Below are 23,351 nucleotides of genomic sequence, written 5' to 3'. Positions count from 1 at the left end.
CTTATGGACTCTTCCTGAACCATACACAAGTATTACAGATTTGATAGGAAACAAATCATAGATAAGGGGTATTAAGTGAATAAAAGAGATGCAGAGAGGCTGTTCAGTGACCAGACTTTGAGAAATTTAATGGAATACAAGAGGAGAAAGAACAAGTTGAAAGAAACAGACCCAGCAGTCAGGGACACAGTCCCTGCAGCCACCCCACAGACCTCCCTTCTCCACTTTTCCCTGCAATCTATGTTTTTTGTTTGATTGTTTACATTTTTAAGTCATTTTTATCTTTCAATTGCAGTTGACATACATTACTATGTTAGTTTCAGGTGCACACCCCAGTGACTAGACATTATATAACTTACTAAGTGATCGTCCCAATAAATCTTAAACCCATCTGACATCATATGTACTTATTAGAATATTATTGATTATATTCCCTGTGCTGTAATAAAGAAGTTTCAGATTTTATTAAGAGTCTTTTTTTTTTTTTTAAACCTGGGCTGGGATGGGGGGATGGGGTCTATTTATATTGACTAGGAAGCAGTAATTGAAAACTTGCTGTTTTCCCCCTCATACAGTTTTTTATTATTGATTATGTGAAAGTCACCCCTTGTACAGCTCACTGGTTTTTAGTATATTCACAGAACTGTGCAACTATTACCACAGAGTATTTTTATTAACTGTCTCGCCCCCCCCGAAACAACAACAACAACAATACATGTTCATTAGCAGTCAGTCCCCATTTCCCCCTCATCCCAGTCCCTGGCAAACACCAACATACTTTCTGTCTCTATGGATTTGCTTATTCTGGACATTCTATATAGCTAGAATCATATAATATGAAGTCTTTTGTGGGTGAGTTCTTAGCACATTTTCATATTGTCTTGCAGCATGTATTAGTATTGAAACCTTTTTATACTGAGTAAATTGCTATGGGTGGATATATCACATTTTATATTTTATTTATTTATCAAACGATGTACATTTGGGTTGTTTCCACTTTTGGCTATTATGAATGTGCTACTTATGAACATTTGTATATGAGTTTTTGAGTGGGCCTATGTTTTCATTTTTCTTGGGTGTTATACCTAGGAATGGAATTGTTAGGTTGTATTGTGACTCCATGTTTAACTTCCGGAGGAACTATTTTCCCAAAGCAGCCACATCATTGTATATTCCATCGTCTATATGTGAAGGTTGCCAATTTCTCAAACTTCTTACCAACACTTACTCTCTTTTATTTTAGCCATCCTAGTGATATCTCATTGTGGTTTTGACTTCCCAAATGATTATTGATGTTGAGTATCTTTTAAAATGCTTATTGGCCTTTTACATATCTTTTTTGGAGTTGCTGTTTGTGGTATACATGTATGTGCATACACACACATGCACACACACACAGACTCACATGCTCTTATTGCTGAGGCTGTGGTTCATGATAACACATGTTGTTTTACTTATGAGGTTCCATGAGAGAGAGTTTTCCTCAACTCTCAGTACCTGGAAAAGCTGGACTGCTCCTAATTTGTTATTAATCTTCTTAATACTGTGACTGCTGGGTGCCACTATTTCCTTGTTGGTATAGTTTGAGATGGGTAAACTATTGGAGGTTTCCTAATGACCCATCAGTTGGGGCCAGTCATGAGAATATCAAGGTGTACTTGAGAAAGCATAATCGATTATTTGGTAAAATTTAGCAATGAAATGAAAACTGTACCTTGAGGAGAGTCAGAGATGGATAAGGGAGAGTTGATGTTAGGACAGGATACCTGAGCTTATTTCTAGGCAGAAGGGAAGAAATCTGATGAGAGTTTGAAGGACTAGCAAGAAAGGAATTAAATGAGTGGGTTTTGGAGATATTGGGCTAGTCTTGGAAATATTGAGATCACATCTTTTTTAGAGAACGATGGAGATTTTGCAAAGATGTTGTGGTAGGTGGAATAAGGATTGTTTGGTTATTATTGTTGCATAATGAATTATCCCAAAACTTAGAAGCCTTAAGCCAACTTTTTATTTTGCCTATGATTTTGTGGATCAGGCATTTAGGAAGGGCAAAGTTTGGATGTTTTACCTATGCCTCATGATATCTATGGCCTCCACTGAGACCTCTCAAAGGCTTGAGGTGCCTCAGTGTCTGGGGACTAGCATGATCTGAAAGCTCACGCACATGTCTGGCCCTAGATTAGAAGGGCTGGAAGAGTAGGACTGCCAACTGCAGGCCCTCCTTACAGCTGTGCTGCTTTACTGCGTGGCGTCCTCAGAGTCAGAGCCCCAAAGTGGAAGCTTTGTTGCCTTTTACAACCTAGCCTCGGAAATCACAGTCGCTTCCACTACATCCTGCTGGTTCGAAGCACAGCAGAAGCCCACCACATCTACAAGGATCAGTGCAGTCCATTTTTCAGTAGTAGGAATTCAGGCTTCTAGGAAAGCAAGTGGTTTGGAAGATACAACAGTTGCGACCTTCTTTGGAGAATACAGTCTGTCAGAAGAATGTCACAAGAAATTAATAGAAAGATGTTGCAGACTCCAAGAATATTTAGGTATGTTTAATTTTTTGGTGTAATTATGTCACCGCTTTTCCTATTAAAAGTAATTACCTGTAATACTCTTTTTGGCTGGCATAGATTATGTAAGCCCTAAGCCCAAAGTCCACTAGCTATATCTAAATTGCTTTGTTGGGTGCCTAACATAGGACTATGCACAAGTCGGTACATGAGTTAGACTTTCTGATGATGATTTTACTGGAAAGCTGTAATTACTCTTGGATTGTAAAACTAGGTGGGGCTTTAGAATGAGGCTCAAAAGTCAGTTTTAATTTCCATATATATGTAGGAGACCTTTACTTACTGCATTTGTAGTCATTTATCTCTAAGACCTGTGATCTTTTTTATTTCTTTAGAATAATTGAGAATTGGATTATTGACGGTGGTAGTATTTTTCATTTTATTATGTACCATACCTGGGAACGTGCCTGTAGTTGTGTGGTTGAGTAAGACATTGCTATGTGCTGTGATACACCTTAGTACCCTCTTGATCCCATGGGAGTCTAAAATAACAATAGGTCTTGACTTCTTGAAATAAGTTGATCTTTCAGTTATATTTTTATGTCTGAGTGTGTATAATTATGACCTTTGGTTTTAAGTAGCCAGTGAACTTCTTTCAGAGTTCTTTTACTTTAGATACTAAGAGAATTTTTTTTTAGTTATAAAAGAGATCTCAATATTTTTCAAGTGTCTTCTGATTTCTGAATTTTCCATGTACCCAACTAAGACTTTTCTCATTCTAAGATCAATTGTTTCCCAAGTTTATAATTTAATATATTGTACTTTTACTTATCCAGAATATATAAGAATTAGGAAATGAGTTCCAGCCCTAGCTGGTTTGGCTCAGTGGGTAGAACATCAGCCTCCGGACTGAAGGGTCCCGGGTTCGATTCCAGTCAAGGCACATGCCCTGGTTGAGGGCTTGATCCCCAGTTGGGGGCATGCAGGAGGCAGCAGGTCAATGATTACCTCTTATAATTGATGTTTCTATCTCTCCCTCTCCCCTTCCTCTCTGAAATCAATTAAAAAAAATCTTTGAGTACAAATGAACACTGTCCAAGTTCATATACTGAAGCTCATGTTTACTATGGAGAGAACCCCTATTTAGGATCTTAGATAATGTCTATTTACTCTTTCCTTGCTCACAAAGCAAGTAGAAGGCTTAAAAAAAAAGAAAAAGAAAAAGAGCATGTTCTCCCTCTTAGAGGCCACCTGTGCCTTTCCCTTCCCTCTCTTCTTCCCCCACAGGCATCTCCTAAACTCCAAGGGTCCCCACAAGACTTGTAACCAGGGGAGCAATGGGCAGCAGCAGCTTGTCTGGGCTTACCCCCTGAACCTGTCTTCAAGGCTCCCTTTTCTCTGACTTTCCGGTGAGCTGAAGCAGCCCCACTTTGGCTCACTTCTGTCACTGTGACTGTTTGTGAGCCAAAGCAGCCCGCCTAGGCTCTCTCCTGTTGCATCTTCTGTCCTAAGCCCTTCCTTGTTTCACCGTCCCCAGCTTTAAAGCTGAGTCAAATATGTTTGTATTCATTCAAACTGACCTTCATTTCTAAAGGTCATATATATCAGCGGTCTCCAACTGGTGGTCCATGAGGTCCGAAAGGTTGGTGACTGCTGATGTTTATAACTAACTATCATACCTAATAAAATGGTAATATGCAAATTACCATCACTCTGCTACGCCCACGATTGGGCCAGCGGGAGACACAGGGGGCGGGACTCGGGGTGGCTGGGGTGGTGATTAGGCCGGCAGGACGCTGAGCTCGCGTTGCCAGCTTCTGCGCCATGGCTGTGCTGCAGCACAGACGGGCCTCTGGGGCAGCGAGCCTGCGTTTTGGAGGTTTGGAGGCGGCGCAGGTGGGCGGGCGGCGCGGCTCCCAGGGGAGGAGTCTGGTGGCAGTTGGGCCGCAGGAGCGCGCAGCAGTGTCCTGGTGTCCCAGTGTCCGCAGAGGACACGGGTTTCCACGAATGCAGAGGAGGCGGCGGCGGCGGCGGCCCCAGCATTCCTGGGTGAGAGGCGAAGGCAAGACCCCGGCCTGCGCTCCGGCCGCAGGAAGACCATGCCCCCGCCCCGCCTCGCCCTAGGGGCCCAGGGACTTCGGAGCTGCCGGCCACACCGGGTCCCGACCAGTGGACAGACAGCCTACACGTGCATGATTAAATCATGCACTGGGCCTCTAGTTATATATATGAAGCCCTGAGGGAATACTTTCTCATTAGCCCACTGAGAAACCTGTAAAAAAAAAAGTTCATACAATTAAAATCAATGCAGAGGCATAGATATAAAGACTGATTTTAGCCCTGGCTGATGTAGCTCAGTTGGTTGGAGCATCATCCTATACACAGAAGGGTCTCATTAATGTTTCTCTCTCGCAGATCAACAAAAATATATCCTTAGGTAATGATTAAAAAAAAAAAAAGACTGATTTCATTAACAGACAAAATTAAACCTCTGGAATATTTATTCTGCAGTGTACTATTAAGTAGGAATATTAATTAGACAACCAAATGGACTTTAAACAATTTCTGTTTAGTTTCAATAGACTGCATTTTTTTTTCAGTTTAAAGGTAAAATTTTTATAACAACATATTTTAATGGAGCAATGGTCTAGATTCTTCTATCAAAGATACACTGAAGGAGCAAAATGGCACTGCGTACCTAAGAAACAATGGAAAGTGTTGGTAATGGATACAAAATGGGTACATTATCTATCTTAGTTGTGAATTCTGAGATTTGTAGGGTATTAGTATGTTCAAAATAATTTCAGTGAAATTGGACTTTTAGTTGTTGGTGTGTATGTATGAGAAAACTTGTGACCCTGGTCACAGAGTCAAGTACATCGAGACTTGGTCTCCTGAAAACAGCCTCTAGCCACTTCTGATCTGATGTTAACCTCTGTGCATTTTAAGGACTTCACTGCATACCCCCACCCTCACCCCCGCCCCAGGTGCATTGAAACTGCTGTGTTCTCAAGCATTCTCACTAAATTGAGAAATTATTCAGGTCAGTGATGGCGAACCTATGACACGCGTGTCAGCACTGACACGCGTAGCCATTTCTGATGACACGCGGCCGCATGCCGAGGATGAAACATTTGCTGCTCCTGAGGATGAAACATTTGCAACTAGAGTCTTGGAGTTAGTTTTTTCCTCAAAGTGACACACTATCCGAGTTATGCTCAGTTTTTTGGTGAAGTTTGACACACCAAGCTCAAAAGGTTGCCCATCACTGTTAGAAATTAGGCTTTTAGATTCTGGCTCACCCCATAGAGTACTGTTACTTGAATTTCTACTGTGGGCTCAGTCATTCTTGAGGGAATCTTCTAGAAAAGTAGGAATGTCACCATCAGTATATTTTAGAAAAATTTTGCTGTAGCTATAAAATTATAGTACTATGATGACACAAAACCTGGATTATTGATTATAAGGCAGAAGAAGTCCTTTATTTTTATTTGATTTTTGTTTAGAATCAGATTCCATCTTTGTAAATGTATGGAGCTATCAATGTACTTTAATCTCTTAAATGTTGGTGGATCCCATGAATGCTGTGTTCAGTATTTGATAAATATTCATCTTCTTACCAGCTTGCCTTAAGTACCACACATTTTAATTTTTCAGTACAATAAAAGTATAACTGTTCTACTGTGCAATTCTCTTAGCAGTGTTTTTATATGATACTAGAGGCCTGGTGCATGAAAATTCGTGCACTTGGGGGTGGTCCCTCAGCCCAGCCTACACCCTCTCGGGGGATGTCCACCTGCCGGCTTAGGCCTGATCCCCCGAGGAGCTGCCCCCTCGTGTCAGTCAGACATTCATCTGGCAGCCGGGAGCCCTCGGGGGATGTCTGACTGCTGCTGAGGAGTTGGGAGAGGCTCCCGTCACTGCCACTGTGCTTGCAGCCGTCAACCCAGCTGGTGGCTGAGCGGAGCTCACCCTGTGGGAGCATACTGACCACCAGGGGGCAGCTCCTGTGTTGAGCGTTTGCCCCCTGGTGCTCAGTGCACGTCATAGTGACCGGTTGTTCCGATGGTTCCAACATTAGGGTCCATTTGCATATTACCCTTTTATTATGTAGGATTACTTGGGATGCATTTAGATTATTCACTTTTTCCCAATCTGGTCATGAGAAATTAAGGGAAATTGTCTTAGGGATATACTGTATTGTTAAAACTTTTTCACAATTCACAGTGATAGTCTAAACTTGAAACTCTCCAGGCTCCTCACAGTTTGATCCCAATGTGCTACTGTTCTTGTTTTCTTTCTTATCATCAAACCGAACTCTATATTTTACTGTAAACATGCCTTCTCACTATTATAATTTTCCTCATATTATATCTCTTCTTCCTTCTTCCCCCCCCCCCCCCTGTTTTTCTGTTAGAGTTAACTCAGATTAATTTTAGCCCACATTTTACACTAGTAAAGCCTTTTCCACTTCTCCCTCACATCCCACTACGGAATAGAGAACCACATACCTCACATTCATTTCTGTCTCTCGTGTCATGTTATTGTGCTTTCTCGTATATTTGTTGCGATTCAGGTCTATATGCTAGGAATACTGTCCCTCTCAAAGTGTTTATAATCTCCTGGGAAAGAGAAATGAGAATATGAATAATTAAAATACATTGTATTGTGTTGTGTAACAGAACATAAGGAGGCATTATGGAAGTGTGTAAGAGAAGCAAGGGAAAGGAGGCAGGCTCCTTCTCAGCCAAGAAAATCAGGAAATGCTTTCCAAGAGGGAGCCTTGTTTGAGCTTGTATATTGTGAGGGATTAGTACTGTTATTTGTATCCCAGCACTGTACATACTCGAGACATTTTACAAATAAATACATAGAATACAATAGACAAATGGATGAGGAAAATATATAGTAGAAATAATTAAGTAAAATCAGGTTAAGGTTAATACATACAGATTTAGTAATAAAGATATGTACAAATTGGGAGTGTTGCAAATTTGCCTCTGGGTTTCTTAGTCATCAAAGCAAGGAAGGAAATGCAGTGATTTTAAGACTTACTGTTTTTATAAGATGATAACAAACCAGCCACTCTAAACAAGACTGTATTTTCCTGATGCCAAAGATAAATTCTTCACAAACCAAGACTTTTCTGAGATTTTTAACTTTCTTGCAAGCCAATAAGTTAGTTGGCCACAGTTTCATGGATGCTTAGACGTGAGACTCCTGGGTCAAAGACGAAGGACTTGATTACTCACAGCACCACAAGCAGCCTGGGCTTCATGTTCATACTGGTTTCCCTTGCCCTCCAAGTCCAACAAGAGCCACGTGGAGGCAGGCCCAGGTGGGTGCTTTGCACACCATGGGTTTGTGTCGTAGCTAAGGAACTCTAAACATAGGAAATTCTAATCCTTTATGAACCAAACCCGCCCACTTTTGTTCACCAGGGAGATGTTTATTATACTGGACAGCAGACCAGCCTGTTCTCTTCTCTAGAGGGTGATAGTATGTCTATTTTCCAAGGCGATTCACTTTAGAAACCTTTGAAAGATCATTTGTAACAAAGGCCATCAATGTCTCTGTTCAGAAGATTTGCAGAAGTATGGTGGGTTCTGGGTCAGGTTCTCTCATGAGGTTACAGTCAAGCTGTCAGCTTGGGCTGCAGTCATCTGAAGGCCCGACTGGACCCAAAGGATCTGCCTTCCTGCTCATACAGGTGGTTGTGGGTTCCATCCCTCACTGCTGTTCACTAGACCTTTCAGCTCCTTGCCACAAGGGCCTCTCCATAGAACGGACTGCTCACAGCAAGGCAGCTGGCTTATCAGAGAGAGCACCCAAGATAGAAGCCAGTCTTTATAACCAGTCTTTGTATGACTTGGGAAGTGACATTAAATTTGAATGTTGAAAAGTCTCAATTCTCTTATTTTAATGTTTGGCTAAATCATTGATAAAGACAAGTTAATTTCTCTTCATTGACATTTGACAACTGTAAATCATTATCACATTTGTAATATCAAAAACCTTTTGTTAATTGGGCTATCCTGATGAATTAGATTACACTTTGGGACAGTTTTCCTGTTTTAAATAGGAATAGCCAGTACCCTGAACCCTGGCCTGCTGACCCTTTTTAATCACAGTAGGCTTGGTAATGACAGAAGAAGAGTAAACATGTATGTGGGCACTCAATATGTGTCCAGGTGTGGTTCTGAGTGAGGTAGGTGCAAGTACCCAGAGAGATAAAGTAATTTGCTCAATGTCTGATAGCTAGTAAATGCCAATGCTACGATTTAAATCAGCATTCCTGAATTTAAGTACAAATCTGCATAAGAAATTGGCAGTTGGCAAAAGCTTGAAATTATCTGTTGGCCTTTATTAACATTTCAAATATGTAAGGTTTCTCAATCTATGAACTTAAATCTCTGTAGCCCTCCTGCAAAAATCATTTTTGCATCCATGATATTTATCTTATGTTCAAGTGATTTTTGTTGTTTCTCCTTAGATTCTAGATAGTGGGAACCCTGTCTTCTGGAGCATTTCCCTTTGCTCTGGTTTTCCCCTTAGAGCTCTCTTACTCGTTAGTGTTACAGGAACATTGGATGTAGTAGAGATTAATTTACATGTAAGAATTTTCAATGACAATTTTTCTGACTGACTACTTTTAACCATCCTGCCTCCAAGCCTCAGTGCCCTAGAGTTTAATAGTTATGTCTGGGGATTCATTATTGCTAATTTTTTTTCAGTGGATTATAGGGCTTTTTCCCCTGCTTCCTTTTTGTATTTAGTATTGTTAATGTTTCTACTGGGGTGTATGTGATTTAAATTGCACTTCAAATTACTAATAATGAGAATAGTGTATTCTTAGATTTCAACATTTTTATTTGATATCTACAAACATTTTTCACAACTCGAGATGTGGTTGTCAAGTTTTAGGAAGTATCTAACCTAATAATAGACAAATATGCAAATTGACCGCACCTTCGCTATGCCCAAACCACGCCCACCAGCCAATCAGGACGAATATGCAAATTATCCCAACAAAGATGGCGGCTAATTTGCATATCGCGACAGCGTAGAAAGAAGCCAAGAGCTGCAGAAGGGAGCAAAGCTGCAGAGAAGCAAGCAAGCCGGGGGGGAGCAGAAGGGAGGAGCGGAGGCGGGGCCGGGGGAGAAGGAAGTTGAGCAGGCGGGGCCGGGGGAGAAGGGGCAGGGCCGGGGGAGAAGGGAGAAGGGAGGAGCGGAGGTGGGACCAGGGGAGAAGGGAGGAGCGGAGGCGGGGCCAGGGGCGAAGGAAGGAGAGCGGGCTGGCGGAGAAGTTAGAAAAGCAGGGGGGCTGGGGGAGAAGGGAGGAGCGGAGGCGGGGCCGGGGGAGAAGGGAGGAGCGGAGGCGGGGCCGGGGGAGAAGGGAAGAGCGGAGGCGGGGCCGGGGGAGAAGGGAAAAGCAGGCGGGCTGGCGGAGAAGTTAGAAAAGCAGGGGGGCTGGCGGAGATCGCGGGGCGGGGGACAAGGGAGGAGAGCAGACAGGGTGGGGTAGAGTGCAGCAGGAAACCCTATTGCAGGATTTTTCCTGCAACAGGAACGCTAGTATATGATAAAATTTTAAATCTACAACATATCCTCATATATGTTTGTAACCTAAACTATGGTTACTAAAGACTGGTTGTAAAATTTTGTTTATGAAGGCCAATTACAATAGGTTCTTGTGAATCATTGACAGTCAAACCATTTTCAACTTAGGCCAGTGATGGCGAACCTATGACACGCGTGTCAGCACTGACACGCGTAGCCATTTCTGATGACATGCGGCCGCATGCCGGGGATGAAACATTTGCTGCTCCTGAGGATGAAACATTTGCAAAATAATGTTTTTTCCTCAAAGTGACACACTACCCGAGTTATGCTCAGTTTTTTGGCGAAGTTTGACACACCAAGCTCAAAAGGTTGCCCATCACTGACTTAGGCAATACTTTAGCTATCTTCTTCTTTTTTTAAAAAAAAATCTTCACCTGAGGACATGTTCATTGATTTTTTAGAGAGAATGGAGGGGAAAGGGGAGAAAGAGAGATCAATGTGAGAAAGAAACATCCATCTGTGGCCTCTCACACATGCTCTGACCGACTAGGGCTAGATTGAGTCCGCGACCTAGGCATGTGCCCTGACAGGGAAATTAACCCAGAATCTTTCCATGTATGACATGCTGCTCCAACAAACTGAGCCACCTCTCTCCTCCCCGCCCCCTCTCTCACCTCCCCATAGGTATGCTTACTTGGTTCAGTTCTATTTGTTCAAAAGTCTCTTCCAATTTAACTGCCTTTGCACCTTTTAATGAAATCAGTGCTTTATATTTTTACCTGGCTGTCCCTGAGTTATATCCTTTTACAATAAATCGGTGCTCTACTGAGTAAGATGTTTCTCTGAGTTCTGGGAGCCACTTTATCAAACTATTGAAATCTGACGAGAGTCATGGGAACCACTGATTTAGGTCTCTGAGCTAATTGAATATGATGTGAGTTATAGAAGTATTCTCTCTTTTTCTGTCTCTTTTCTATCATTTTTTTCTCCCTCTCTTCTCCCCTCCCCCTCTCTCACCTCCCCATAGGTATGCCCACTTGGTTCAGTTCCATTTGTTCAAAAGTCTCTTCTTTTCCAATTTAACTGCCTTTGCACCTTTTAATGAAATTAGTGCTTTATATTTTTACCAGAGGCCTGGTGCACGAAATTTGTACACTTCGGGGGGGTAGGGGGCCGGTGTCCTTCAGCCCTGCCTGCATCCTCTCCAATCTGGCACATCCCTCTCACAATCTGGGACTGCTGACTCCCAACCACTCACCTCCCTGCCAGCCTGATCACCCCCTAACCACTCCCCTGCCTGCCCGATTGCCCCCAACTGCCCTCCCCTGCCGGCTCGGTCGCCCCCAACTGCCCTCCCCTGCTGGCCTAGTAACTCCCAACTGCCCTCCCCTGCCGCCCCAGTCGCCCCCACCTGCCCTCCTATGCCAGCCTGGTCGCCCCCGTCTGCCCTCCCCTGCTGGCCTGATCACCCATAACTACCCTCCCCTGCTGGCCATCTTGTGGTGGCCATCTTTGACCACATGGGGGCGGCCATCTTGTGCGAGGGCGTGGGGGTCAATTTTCATATTACCTCTTTATTATATAGGATGTGAGCATTCAAATTAGTTGTCACTTTCTACAACAAACCCTGTTGGAGTTTTGACTGAAATTATACTGAATCTAAAAGTCAGTTTGGGGAGAGTTGGCATCTGAACAATATTGAGATTTCTAACCCATGAACTCCATTTATTTAGGTTTTCTTTAATTTTCTTTAGCAGTGTTTTTGCAAGTTTTCAATGTTCAGGTTATTGTCATTTTTTGGTCAGATTTATCCCTAAGTATTTCATATTTTGTATGCTATTTTTAAGATTTCAATTTCCCACTCTTTATTGCTGGTATGTAGAACTACAATTGGTTTTTATATCTTGAGCTAATATTTTGTTACCTGTCTTTACTTATTAGTTTAAGTAGGTTTTTTCTTTTCTTTTGCAGATTGCTTCAGCTTTCCCTTGCAGACAGTCCTGTTGTCTGTGAATAACAATAGTTTTATTTCTTCCTTTCCAGTCTGGATTCTATTTATTTTTTTGCCTGATTATACTGCCCAGAACTTTTTTTTTTTCCTGATTTTTTTTTATTGAGGTATTATATGTGTACATATCTTACCATTCCCCCCCCACCCCCCACCCATACATGCCCTCACCCCCCAGAGTTTTGCGTCCATTGTTAATGCTTATATGCATGCATACAAGTCCTTCGTTTGATTTCTTATCTCCCCCACCTCTCCCTAACTTTCCCCCTGTAATTTGAAAGTCTGTTTGTTGCTTTACTGTCTCTGTATCTATCTTTTTGTTCATCAGTTTATAATGTTCTTTATTATCCATAAATGAGTGAGATCATGTGGTATTTTTCTTTCATTGACTGGCTTATTTCACTTAGTATAATATTCTCCAATTCCATCCAGGTTGCTGCAAATGATGAGAATTCCTTCTTTTTTATGGCAGCATAGTATTCCATTGTGTAGATGTACCACAGTTTTCTGATCCAGTCATCTGCTGATGGGCACCTAGGCTGTTTCCAAATCTTAGCTATTGTAAATTGTGCTGCTATGAACATAGGGGTGCATATATCCTTTCTGATTGGTGTTTCTAGTTTCTTTGGATATATTCCCAGGAGTGGGATTACTGGGTCAAATGGGAGTTCCATTTTCAGTTTTTTGAGGAAACTCCATACTGTTTTCCACAGTGGCTGCACCAGTCTGCATTCCCACCAGCAGTGCACGAGGGTTCCTTTTTCTCCAATCCTCGCCAACACTTGTCGTTTGTTGATTTGTTGATGATAGCCATTCTGACAGGTGTGAGATGGTACCTCATTGTTGTTTTGATTTGCATCTCTCGGATAATAAGTGACTTTGAGCATGTTTTCATGTGTCTCTTGGCCTTCCTTCTGTCTTCTTTTGAAAATATTCTGTTTAGGTCCGTTGCCCATTTTTTAATTGGATCATTTATCTTCCTTTTATTAAGTTGCATAAGCTGCCTGTATATGTTGGAGATTAAACCTTTATCAGTGATAGCATTTGCAAATATGTTCTCCCATGCAGTGGGCTTTCTTGTTGTTTTGTTGATGGTTTCTTTTGCTGTAAAAAAGCTTTTTATTTTGATGTAGTCCCATTTGTTAATTTTCTCTTTAGCTTCCATTGCCCTAGGGGCAGTGTCATTGAAGAAGTTCTTTTGGCATATGTCTGAGATTTTGTTGCCTGTGGATTCCTCTAGTATTTTTATGGTTTCCCGTCTTATGTTTAAGTCCTGTATCCATTTTGAGTTTATTTTTGTGTATGGTGTAAGTTGGTGATCTAGTTTCATTTTTGTGGATGTGTGTGTCCAATTTTCCCAACACCATTTATTGAAGAGACTGTCTTGACTCCATTGTATGTTCATGCCTCCTTTGTCAAATATTAATTGAGCATAGTGGTTTGGGTCGATATCTGGATTCTCTATTCTGTTCCATTGATCTATATGTCTGTTCTTGTGCCAGTACCAGCTGTTTTGAGAACAGTGGCTTTGTAATACAGCTTGAAACAGAACTTTTAAGTTCAGTGTTAAATATAAGTAGTGAGAGCAGACATCCTTATCTTGTTCCTGATCTTGTGTGTGTGTGTGTGTGGGGGGGGGGTATTCAGTCTTTTGTAAGTCTGATGTTACCTGTAGGTTTTTCATAAGTCTTTTTCCATTTCTGTTTTGTTGACAGTTTTGAACAAGAGTGTATGTAGGCTATGGACTAATGCTGTTTCTATTTATTGAGCTTATCATATGGTTTAAAATTTTTTTTATTTTCAATGACAGTTGACATTCAGTATTACACTAATTTTAGGGGTATAGCATAGTAGCTAGAAATTTTATATGGTTTTCCAGTTTTAGTGTGTTAATTATGGTGAATCAATCCATTGAGTTGTGAATATTAAGTCAAAGTTTTCATTTCTGGAATAGACCTCACTTGGTCATGAAGTTTTATTTCTTTTATATGTTGTTTAAATTAGATTTGATGAAATTTTGTCTAAGTTTTAGTATCTACATCATGTGGAAAATTGGTCTATAGCTTTCTTAAAATGTCTTTGCCAGGTTTTGGAGTAAAAAGTAATGCTGACTTCATAGCATGAGTATGGAGTATTTCCTCCTCTTTAGTTTTCAGGAAGAATGTTACTATCCCCCTCGACGCCCCCAATAAATGTTTGGGAGCCCCTGCCCAGTATTGCTTAGTTGCTTGGGTGTTGTCCCATGCACCAAAAGGTTGCCAGTTCAATTCCCAGTCAGGGCATATGCCTGAGTTATGGGCTTCATCCCCAGTAGGGGGCATGCAGGAGACAGCTGATCAATGATGAGCGATAATCTCTCTCATCATTGATGTTTTTATTTCTCTCTCCCTCTCCCTTCCTCTCTGAAATTAAAAAAAAATTTTTTTAAATAGTATAGGTAGAACTTTACAGTTTTCTTGGGTGTGCTGGAGGACTAGGAGTTGGAAAAGAAGCCAGGACAGTGAACTTAATGACTACCTAACAGTCCATTCTTGTTCTCTCTTGTTTGTAATGCAATCTAATGTTTATTTTTTAAGAATAAAAGGAAAACATAGGTAATAAAACATCAACTAAACCCCTAAGTCATCGTATTCATCCATCTCTCTCTCTCTCTCTCTCTGAAAGACATATCCCTGGGTGAAAATAAAAGAAGGAAGTAGGTATCATTATTTCCTAAGTACTTTGTGCTGTGAAATGTTACTAGTTCTTTGAAGAAATGGTTTCATTAACAGATATGTCTGGAATTGGAAGCATGCTCTCCTCTCAGAGGCTCCCACTGTGTGTTAAGTGGCTCTGAGAACCACTTTGGTCAAGAAATCTGCTTTGCTTAAGTTCTTTCTCAATCCCAAACGGAACTTCTCCTTTCTTTCTTTCCCCTCCTCTGCTTCCCCTGTGGAATACCTGCAACATATTTTAGTTCATTTCATTATTTTTTCAATCTTCACCTGAGGATATGTTTTTATTGATTTTTAGAGAGAGAAATGGAGAGAGAGGGGGAGAAAAAAACATTGATGTGAGAGAGGAAAACTATTGGTTGCCTCCCCCACAAGCCCTGCTTGGAAATTGAACCTGTAACCTTTTGGTGTATGGGATGATGCTCCAAGCAACCGAGCCCCGGCTAGGGCTATTTTAGTTTCACTGAACTTGGTTTTGAGAATAAAGTGCCTAGGAGAGTGTCCCTAATTCATACTTGAAAATGATAGTTTTGTTTTCTTCCCTCTTAGTGTTAGTTTTAATGGTTTAAAAACTGTAGTGTAAATTCAGAGCCTATTTTAATTTTAGTTTAACTTTCTAAGAAAGTAAGCCATTTTTTTCTTTCAGTTTTATTGAGATACTATTGGCCCAGTGCACGAATTCATGCACAGGTGGAGTCCCTCAGCCTGGCTGGTGATTGGGGCTGATTGGGGCTGTCTCAACCAGTCCCAATTGGGGCTGATGGGGGCCAGCCGGCCAGGGAGGGACCGAGGGAGGGCTCCAGGGTGTGTCCGGCCCTCTCGCCCAGTCCCAATCGGCTGGACCCCAGCAGCAAGCTAACCTACTGGTCGGAGCGTCTGCCCCCTGGTGGTCAGTGCACATCATAGCGAGTGGTTGAGCGGCCTTAGCATATCATTAGCATATTATGCTTTGATTGGTTGAATGGATGACCAGACACTTAGCATATTAGGCTTTTATTATATAGGACTCCTTGTTAGTGTATGCAGACTTATGCAGAATACACAGCCTTTATTTTGGTGAATTATATTGTACTGACCTAACAAGATTGGTGTTTAACTTATAAGGTTGTTTGGAAATGTCAGGAGCTAGTATGCATATTATTTATGCCTAGGCTGAAATATAAATCCTGAAGTAAGTGTTATGAAGTGCTGGGTGGTTCGTTGCCTTTCTAATTAACTTAGTAGAAAGGCAAAGAGCACTTTTCTTTTAATGAAACATTCTTGAAAAATGTTATACTATTAAACATACTTTAATCTGATTTTATTATTTACAGCTTTCTTTAATGGTATCAAGAACTGACAAAGGAAGAGATGATATTCTGTTACTATTTTTCTGAAATTATTATTATTTTTTTAAATAAAAGGTGGCTATCATCCAGTGAAAATTGGAGACCTTTTCAATGGCCGGTATCATGTTATTAGGAAGCTAGGATGGGGACACTTCTCTACTGTCTGGCTGTGCTGGGATATGCAGTAAGTATTCTTTGTCATTTGTGTTCTTGATTCCTGGCGTATTCGTCATCTTGATTTTATTACAAGCTGTGGCTGAGGGGCACAGCTGCTTCTGCTGTGCAGTGTAAAGTGCTTAGTGCAGGTCTGCCCTGCCCTAGCTAGACATTTCCCCCTCTGTTTGAAGTTCATTTTCCTGTTATCTTAAAATATTAACTTTTCTCTGCTTTTATATCTGAGGCTTATTCATTGAAATTACAGTAGGATCATCTTTCCCCAAAAAATTTATCCATACCAAGATACCCCACAGCCTATTTACATATAAATTAACATATAGACCTTCCAAATCAGTGGTTTCTGATTCCTTTTTAAAGCTATGACCTATAGCATGAAACGCCATGCAACCCAATATAAATATGCATGTGGGTGGCTTTTTTTTTTGTGTGTGTGTGTGTATGTGAAGTGAAACTAGTGTTACAAGATAATACTCTCTTTATATGACATATGATGAAATTTTCTAGTTTACCTCATTTTATGAGGGAAAAACAAACAATTATAAGGGATTATTCTGCTGCTGAAATTGTTGACCCACAATTTGAAAAACACTGTTTTAAAGGAAAGCTTATTAAAACTTTCTATTTAGCCCTAACCCATTTGGCTCAGTGGATAGAGCGTTGGCCTGCGGACTGAAAGGTCCCAGGTTTGATTCCGGTCAAGGGCATATACCTTGGTTGCGGGCACATCCCCAGTAGGAGGTGTGCAGGAGGCAGCTGATAAATGTTTCTCTCTCATCGATGTTTCTAACTCTCTATCCCTCTCCCTACCTCTCTGTAAAAAATCAATAAAAAATATTTTTAAAAAATTTCTATTTATTGGGTAAATTTCATTTTAATGATCACTTCTGCTTATAATATTTTTTAAATTTGCGTTTTCCAAAGGGGGAAAAGATTTGTTGCAATGAAAGTTGTAAAAAGTGCTCAGCATTATACGGAGACAGCCTTGGATGAAATAAAATTGCTCAAATGTGTAAGTACAGCAAAAACTTGAATAATAGAAGACAGATTAATAACTTAAAATTTTACAAAGGGATTTTTCTGGGTTTTACTAAATTAAAATTGATTTTATGTTTTATAAGTTAAAATACTGAATCTTTTGTTTTAAAAAATACATCACTTATGTTAAAACCATTTTGTTTGATATAATGGAAATTATTTTTGGTCTTAAACATTTCTGTTCTTGACTTACTTTTCTTTCCATAGGTTCGAGAAAGTGATCCCAGTGACCCAAATAAAGACATGGTAGTACAGCTAATTGATGACTTCAAGATTTCAGGCATGAATGGCATCCGTATCCTTTCTGACACTTCTGTGCTCCCTAATGGCTGAATTATACTGTAGTCTTTCTTTTTGATTTTGAAAAATTGGGATGTATAAGCCCGCATAAACTCGTGCTTGCTCTGCTTTGTGATTTTCCACATAAAGCCTTTCATATAACCCCAGAGTGTTGGAAAGTGATATGTCGAGTGCTCTGCAAGAGCTTTCGGGGGTTTTGGTGTAGTAACATCTTATAAAATTATTTTACATCACTTGACTTGATTTTTGCATGGAATTATTAATTTTTTTAAATAATTCTAGTGAAGTTTATTTTTACAGTGTTAGGTGGAAGCGTATACCAGCATTTCTTTTTGCTTGAAACTTTAAAAAATTCCATACACAAGGGCTAGGTATCCTTCAGTAGTGGCAAAGAATTCAATGAGGCAATAGAAGGAAAAATGCTCTGCTAATGTTAACATAGCAAAGTCACACCTGATCCTGCATAGTATCATCTTTCTGCCAGGTAAATATGGAAATATGTTGGTTTTGTTTAGTTTAGTTTGTCGTCTTTGGAAAAGTCTGGAGAAAGTCAAGTTGTTACCAGATAGGGGACCGGCCTGGAGCAGGTCTGCCTCGGGCCGACCTGTAGTGTGTGGGTTCTTGATTTCCTTCAGGAAAGATTTCACAACACAAGTGTGAGTGATTTTGAGAAGACAGTTATTAAAGCTGGGGACAGTGAAACAAGGAAGGGCTTAGCATAGGAGAAGCAACAGGAGAGCCTGGGCGGGGCTGCATTGGCTCCCTGGAAACATAATAGGAAAGAAATGAGCCTAGGTGGGGTGGCGTTGGCTCACTGGAAAGTCAGAGCAAACAGGGCCTAGGAAACAGGTTCAGGAGGTTAGCCCAGGACAGCTGCTGCTCCCCTGGTTGCAAGTCTCATGACCTTTAGACTTTAGAAGATGCACACTGTGGGGGAAGAAAGGCATAAGCCTGCTCCTGGGAGGTAGAGCGAGGCCTGGGTCCTTTGTCTTGAGTGTGTTAAAGGCTGGGTGTTTAGGGGAAGTCTTAGGAGGCTCTCAATACATTAGCCAGTTTTATGCTGATGCGCCAGAATTACATTTATCCCCTTCCTCTGTCCTTGAGTGTGGTTGGCAAATGGCACCATTTGGATTTCTGCTTTCAGTGCCCCTAAGTAGGGTGATTTAAGCTGTTACCCTCTCGTGGGGAGAAGTGTAAGCTGTTTACTTTTAAATGTCCTTTGTTAGGGAAATTAGGATTTGCTATTTACTAGATGGCCATGTAACTACCTGTCTCAGTTCCCCTATTCCACTTGTCCTGGTTTACTAGCCTGTCTCAGAGTGACACATTTTCTGTACTTGTTGGTAAATCTGACATAGGCCAGTCCATGATGGAAAGAGAACCTCCACTGTTTTTCTTCAAGAACATTTATAATGTAAAGTTTCCAACTTGGGTAAAATTAGAGAGTGTACTACAGTTAATTTCTATACATCTCTCACCCAAATTCAAGAATTAACTGGCTACAGTTGCTTTATTTATTTACCCTTTATCTCTTGCCGAATTATTTTAAAACAAATCCTAGAAGTCATGTTCTTTTACCTCTACAAATGTCAGTTTACATATTTGAAACATACAGACTTAAAAAGATCACAAAGCTCATCCAATAAAATAAAAATAATTTCTTGGTATCATGTCATACTTGATACACATTTTCTTTATAATGGAAAAAGGATTTGTTTGAATCACTTTTCAACAAATAAGGTTATTTTCTCCTAAATATCTTCTCTTCCTCTTAAGTCTGTATCAACTTGCTTTAATTGTTTAAAGATCAAATCATTCAACTACTTTTTAAAATTATCGTTGAAATAGTATACAGAGTATTTGCTTTCTCAAGAAGAAATTATCTTGCTGGAAATTAGTGATTTTTGAAAGATGAAAGTTTCTTAATCAGCTATAAGGTTAGTTGCTTTGGAAGCCTTTGTTTTAATTCTAGGTCCTATTGGAAAGGAAATGTGTCTAGCAAAAAGACAGAGCAAAGGCATCTTATTACTTCCCTTTCTCTTTTGAATGTATCAGTTTTGACTGGGCTACTGGTACGTTTGCATTCTTGTTAGTTTTGAGGGTTCTTGGGAGGAGGTGATTGGGGGTTGTGGAAAGGAGGATGATCCTTTCCACATTGGTAGAGGGCATTGGTACAGGGCAACCTCAGAGGATCGTTGACAGCAGAGTAATCGAAGACTTGTAGGTCAGAGCTGATAGCACAAATGCAGAGAAGAAATAATACCTTTAGTATCCAGAATGCTCTTTCCATATTTTCATATTGGATTCTCTTAGATAGCCCTTCGTTAGCCTGAGGCAGGTGATACAGCCATTACTCCCCCTCCCCCAGTATCTGAGGTTTTCTTTTTGCAGTTTTAGGTACCTGCAGTGTGAAAATATTAAATGGAAAATTGCAGAAGTAATTCATAGTTCTAAATGGTGCACCAGTCTGAATAGCATGATGAAGTTACGCCTTCCTGCTCTGTTTCACCTAGGACTTGAATCATCCCTTTGTCTAGCATATCCATTCTGTATACACTACTTGCCCCTTAGTCACTTAGTAGCTGTCTCACCTATCACATTAACTGTTTTGGTATCTCAGCACTTGTGTTCAAGTAACCCATATAGTAGCCATTCGCCTCGATTCATCACATCATGTTGGCATCGTATTGTCTCATCATCACAAGAAGAAGGTGGTTGAGTGTATCACATTAAGATATTTTGAGAGAGACCAGATTTGCATAACATTTACGACAGTATATTCTTATACTTATTCTGTTTTATCATTAGTTATTGTTTATCTCTTACTGTACCTAATTTGTAAGTTAAGCATCATGGGTATACTGTATATGTACATACTAGTGACCCGGTGCATGGATTCGTGCACATTGAAAGGTAATTAATTAGAAGGTGGCGGGTGGGGTTGGACTGGGTGATAGGGGCTGTACGTGGCCTGGAGCCAACCTCCCGAGTTCCCTTCCCAGCCGGCCACCCCTGGGGTGGCATTGTGGCTTGAAGGGCGTCTGCAGAGTGAGCGGGGTCCCTCCAGCAGGTGGAGTCCCTTGGCCTGGCCTGTGGGGATGAGGCCAAAATTGGCTCTCCTACATCCCCTGAGGGATCTTGGAGTGCGAGAGGGCACTCTGCAAAGTTGCTGTCACACAGGGTGTGGAATGCAAACGCAGGTGTGCAGTAAACCAGATTTGGGGCCAACAATGCCCCAGCAACAGCATAACCCACGGCCGAAGGTGGAATTGTGCGGCCCTGCAAGGAATCAAACTCCCTCCTCTCTGGTTTTGGGGTGCATCACCCGAGAACTGCCGTTGCCAAGTCACTGCAGCTCGGCAGCTCCTGCATTGAGCGTCTGCCCCCTGGTGATGAGTGTGCGTCATAGCTACCAGTCGATGCACACTTAGCATATTAGCCTTTTATATATATAGAATATATAGATAGGGAAAATCATAGGATATGTAGGGTTTGGTACTGTATGCGGTTTCAAGCATCCGCTAGGTGTCTTGAAACATATCTCCTCAGATAAAAGGAACTGCTGTGTCTTTATTTCTCAGGGTTCAGGAATATTTGGGCACTTGCTCAGTACCCTGTGACTGATAAGTGCCAGGGTGTGTCAAGAGCCAGGGTTCTCCTTCCCCATCTTTGGCTATTTCCTTTTTATCATCTTTGGAGCAGATCCAACATTTTGATATTTGTTCTGCTCAAGCTCCAGAAGCTTGAGGACAAAATTAAATCTCAGCTTAAATTCCAGAATGACATCCTGTTCATGCACTCACTAAGTTTTCATTTCTTAGGGAAGCACTCCCCTCATACTCTGTATTTTTGAGGGTTTTATACAGGCATACCTCAGAGATACTGCTGATTCAGTTCGAGATCACCATGTAATCTTTTTGTTGGTGGAGGAAGAGTCTTGCCTTCAATTTGTAAAAAAGTGCAACATCTGTGAAGTGCAATAATTCAGATCTGCCTGTATTTCCTCTAGAGCGGATTTGGAGGTACTAGCAAGTACCCTTGATTGCTAATGCCACCTCTCTGTTTCTCTCAGTATTGTTTCTGCTAATTACTGAGTGCATTTTCCCTCGTGATAGATAGGAAGGTAGAGCTGGTCCTGACTTGCTTCTGTTCTCCAAGTGACTGATGGCTTATGGGCGGGCAGGGCAGCCCCTCCTGCATCAGATATGCATGGCAGTTCCTGAGACAGCTGGCAGGAAGATGGTTTCTTTGGAGAAACCAGTTGATTTGTAGGTAAATGGAGTTTTTAAAAAATACTACATATACATTCTAGTGACTATTTTTACTGTTAAATGGTAAGAAATCATAGTTTAGATTTGTCAGTGATGTATAAATCATTATGTAGAGATCTGGGCTTTGGCTCTGTGTGTTCATAAGTTCAGTTTTTGATTTTTTTGTAATATGCCTGGGAAACTTGTTTTACATTATCTACACATAAATCTGTAGCTCACATGTTCTCCAACACTAGAAAATTTTTTCTTAATATTTAAAGCAGTAGTTATTGTGATGATGTGGTAGATGCAGATATTGTAAAATATATTAAATCAATAACCTATCTATAGGCCTCCAGAGATGAATAAAGTATTCGCAGATCGTTTCAGAGTCATTTTAAATCTTCCAGTAGGAATGACATAAATATATTTATATGATAGGCCATAGTTCTGGAGTGTTGATGTTTGACTAGAATTTCTGTTTTCATTATTATAGGTTGGTCTTAATGCCGTGTCTTATATTGTGATCATATATTCTTTAAAACTGCCTACAATATTAAAATTGATCTATTACACAGTGGAAGATATTGAAGGAAAAGATGAAATGTCTTCACTGAGTTCGTTTAATTTCTATTTTATAAAGTGTTTTATGTAACCCATGAAATAGAAATTTAGGCAAGCAGACAGGACAGTTAAGACAGGGGAGTTCTTTACTTTTTTTCTTGTTAATTTCTCTTAAGGTTCTAGTCTTGCTCATTTTCATTAAGGCTGATCATCAAAGAGAAGTGTGCTGAAACGAGTGAGAGCACAGGTAAGTGTGGGATTGAGTCCTGACACCGCCACCTTTGGACTGTAACGTGGGATAGTTCTTTAACTGAGGTTTGCTCTCCTCGTTTCTGTGTGGGGATACGTATATTATTTCCTAAGGTTGTTACAGGTACATATTAATAATCTGTGGCACTTAAAAAGTAGCGTATTTTCCGGCATATAAGACGACTGGGCGTATAGAAGATTTTCCTGGGTTAAAAAGTCGCTTTATACGTCGGAAAATACGGTACTTAGTAAGTGTTCCATCATTTTATTTAGGTGAGAAATAGGAAAGGTCCACTTTGGGTATTATTGATAGTACTAGAGGCCTGGTGCATAAAATTCATGCACTTAAGGTGGGGTGGTCCCTCAGCCCGGCCTGTGCCCTCTCGCAGTCCAGGGGCCCTCGGGGGATGTCTGACTGACGGCTTAGCATTGCTACGGAGGCAGGAGAGGCTCCCACCACCGCTACTGTGTTCGCCAGCTGTGAGCCTGGCTCAGGGCTTCTGGCTGAGCGGTGCTCCCCCTGTGGGAGTGCAGTGACCACCAGGGGGCAGCTCTTGCATCGAGTGTCTGCCCCCTGGTGGTCAGTGCGCGTCATAGCAAATAGTCGTTCTGCCCGTCGATGTGCATATTAGCCTTTAATTATATAGGATTGGTGCATGTTA

At 41.0% G+C, this 23,351-nt stretch overlaps 1 protein-coding gene across 5 annotated transcripts in view; it reads left to right on the top strand.

The window, feature by feature from the left end:
• The window catches only part of SRPK2 (SRSF protein kinase 2), a 243,726-nt gene that overhangs the window by 179,687 nt on the left and 40,688 nt on the right, over positions 1 to 23,351 (top strand). For all 5 annotated transcript variants that reach the window (XM_079785841.1, XM_079785845.1, XM_079785842.1 and 2 more), the window contains exons 4-6: positions 16,190 to 16,298; positions 17,213 to 17,300; positions 17,534 to 17,621. In XM_079785841.1, the coding sequence (XP_079641967.1) occupies positions 16,190 to 16,298; positions 17,213 to 17,300; positions 17,534 to 17,621 (285 nt within the window). The remainder of the gene's footprint in view (positions 1 to 16,189; positions 16,299 to 17,212; positions 17,301 to 17,533; positions 17,622 to 23,351) is intronic.

This window comes from Cnephaeus nilssonii, assembly GCF_951640355.1.
Source record: "Cnephaeus nilssonii genome assembly, chromosome: 12".
In the NCBI taxonomy this organism is placed as follows: Eukaryota; Metazoa; Chordata; class Mammalia; order Chiroptera; family Vespertilionidae; genus Cnephaeus; species Cnephaeus nilssonii.
This window is presented reverse-complemented; position numbering and strand designations above follow the sequence as displayed.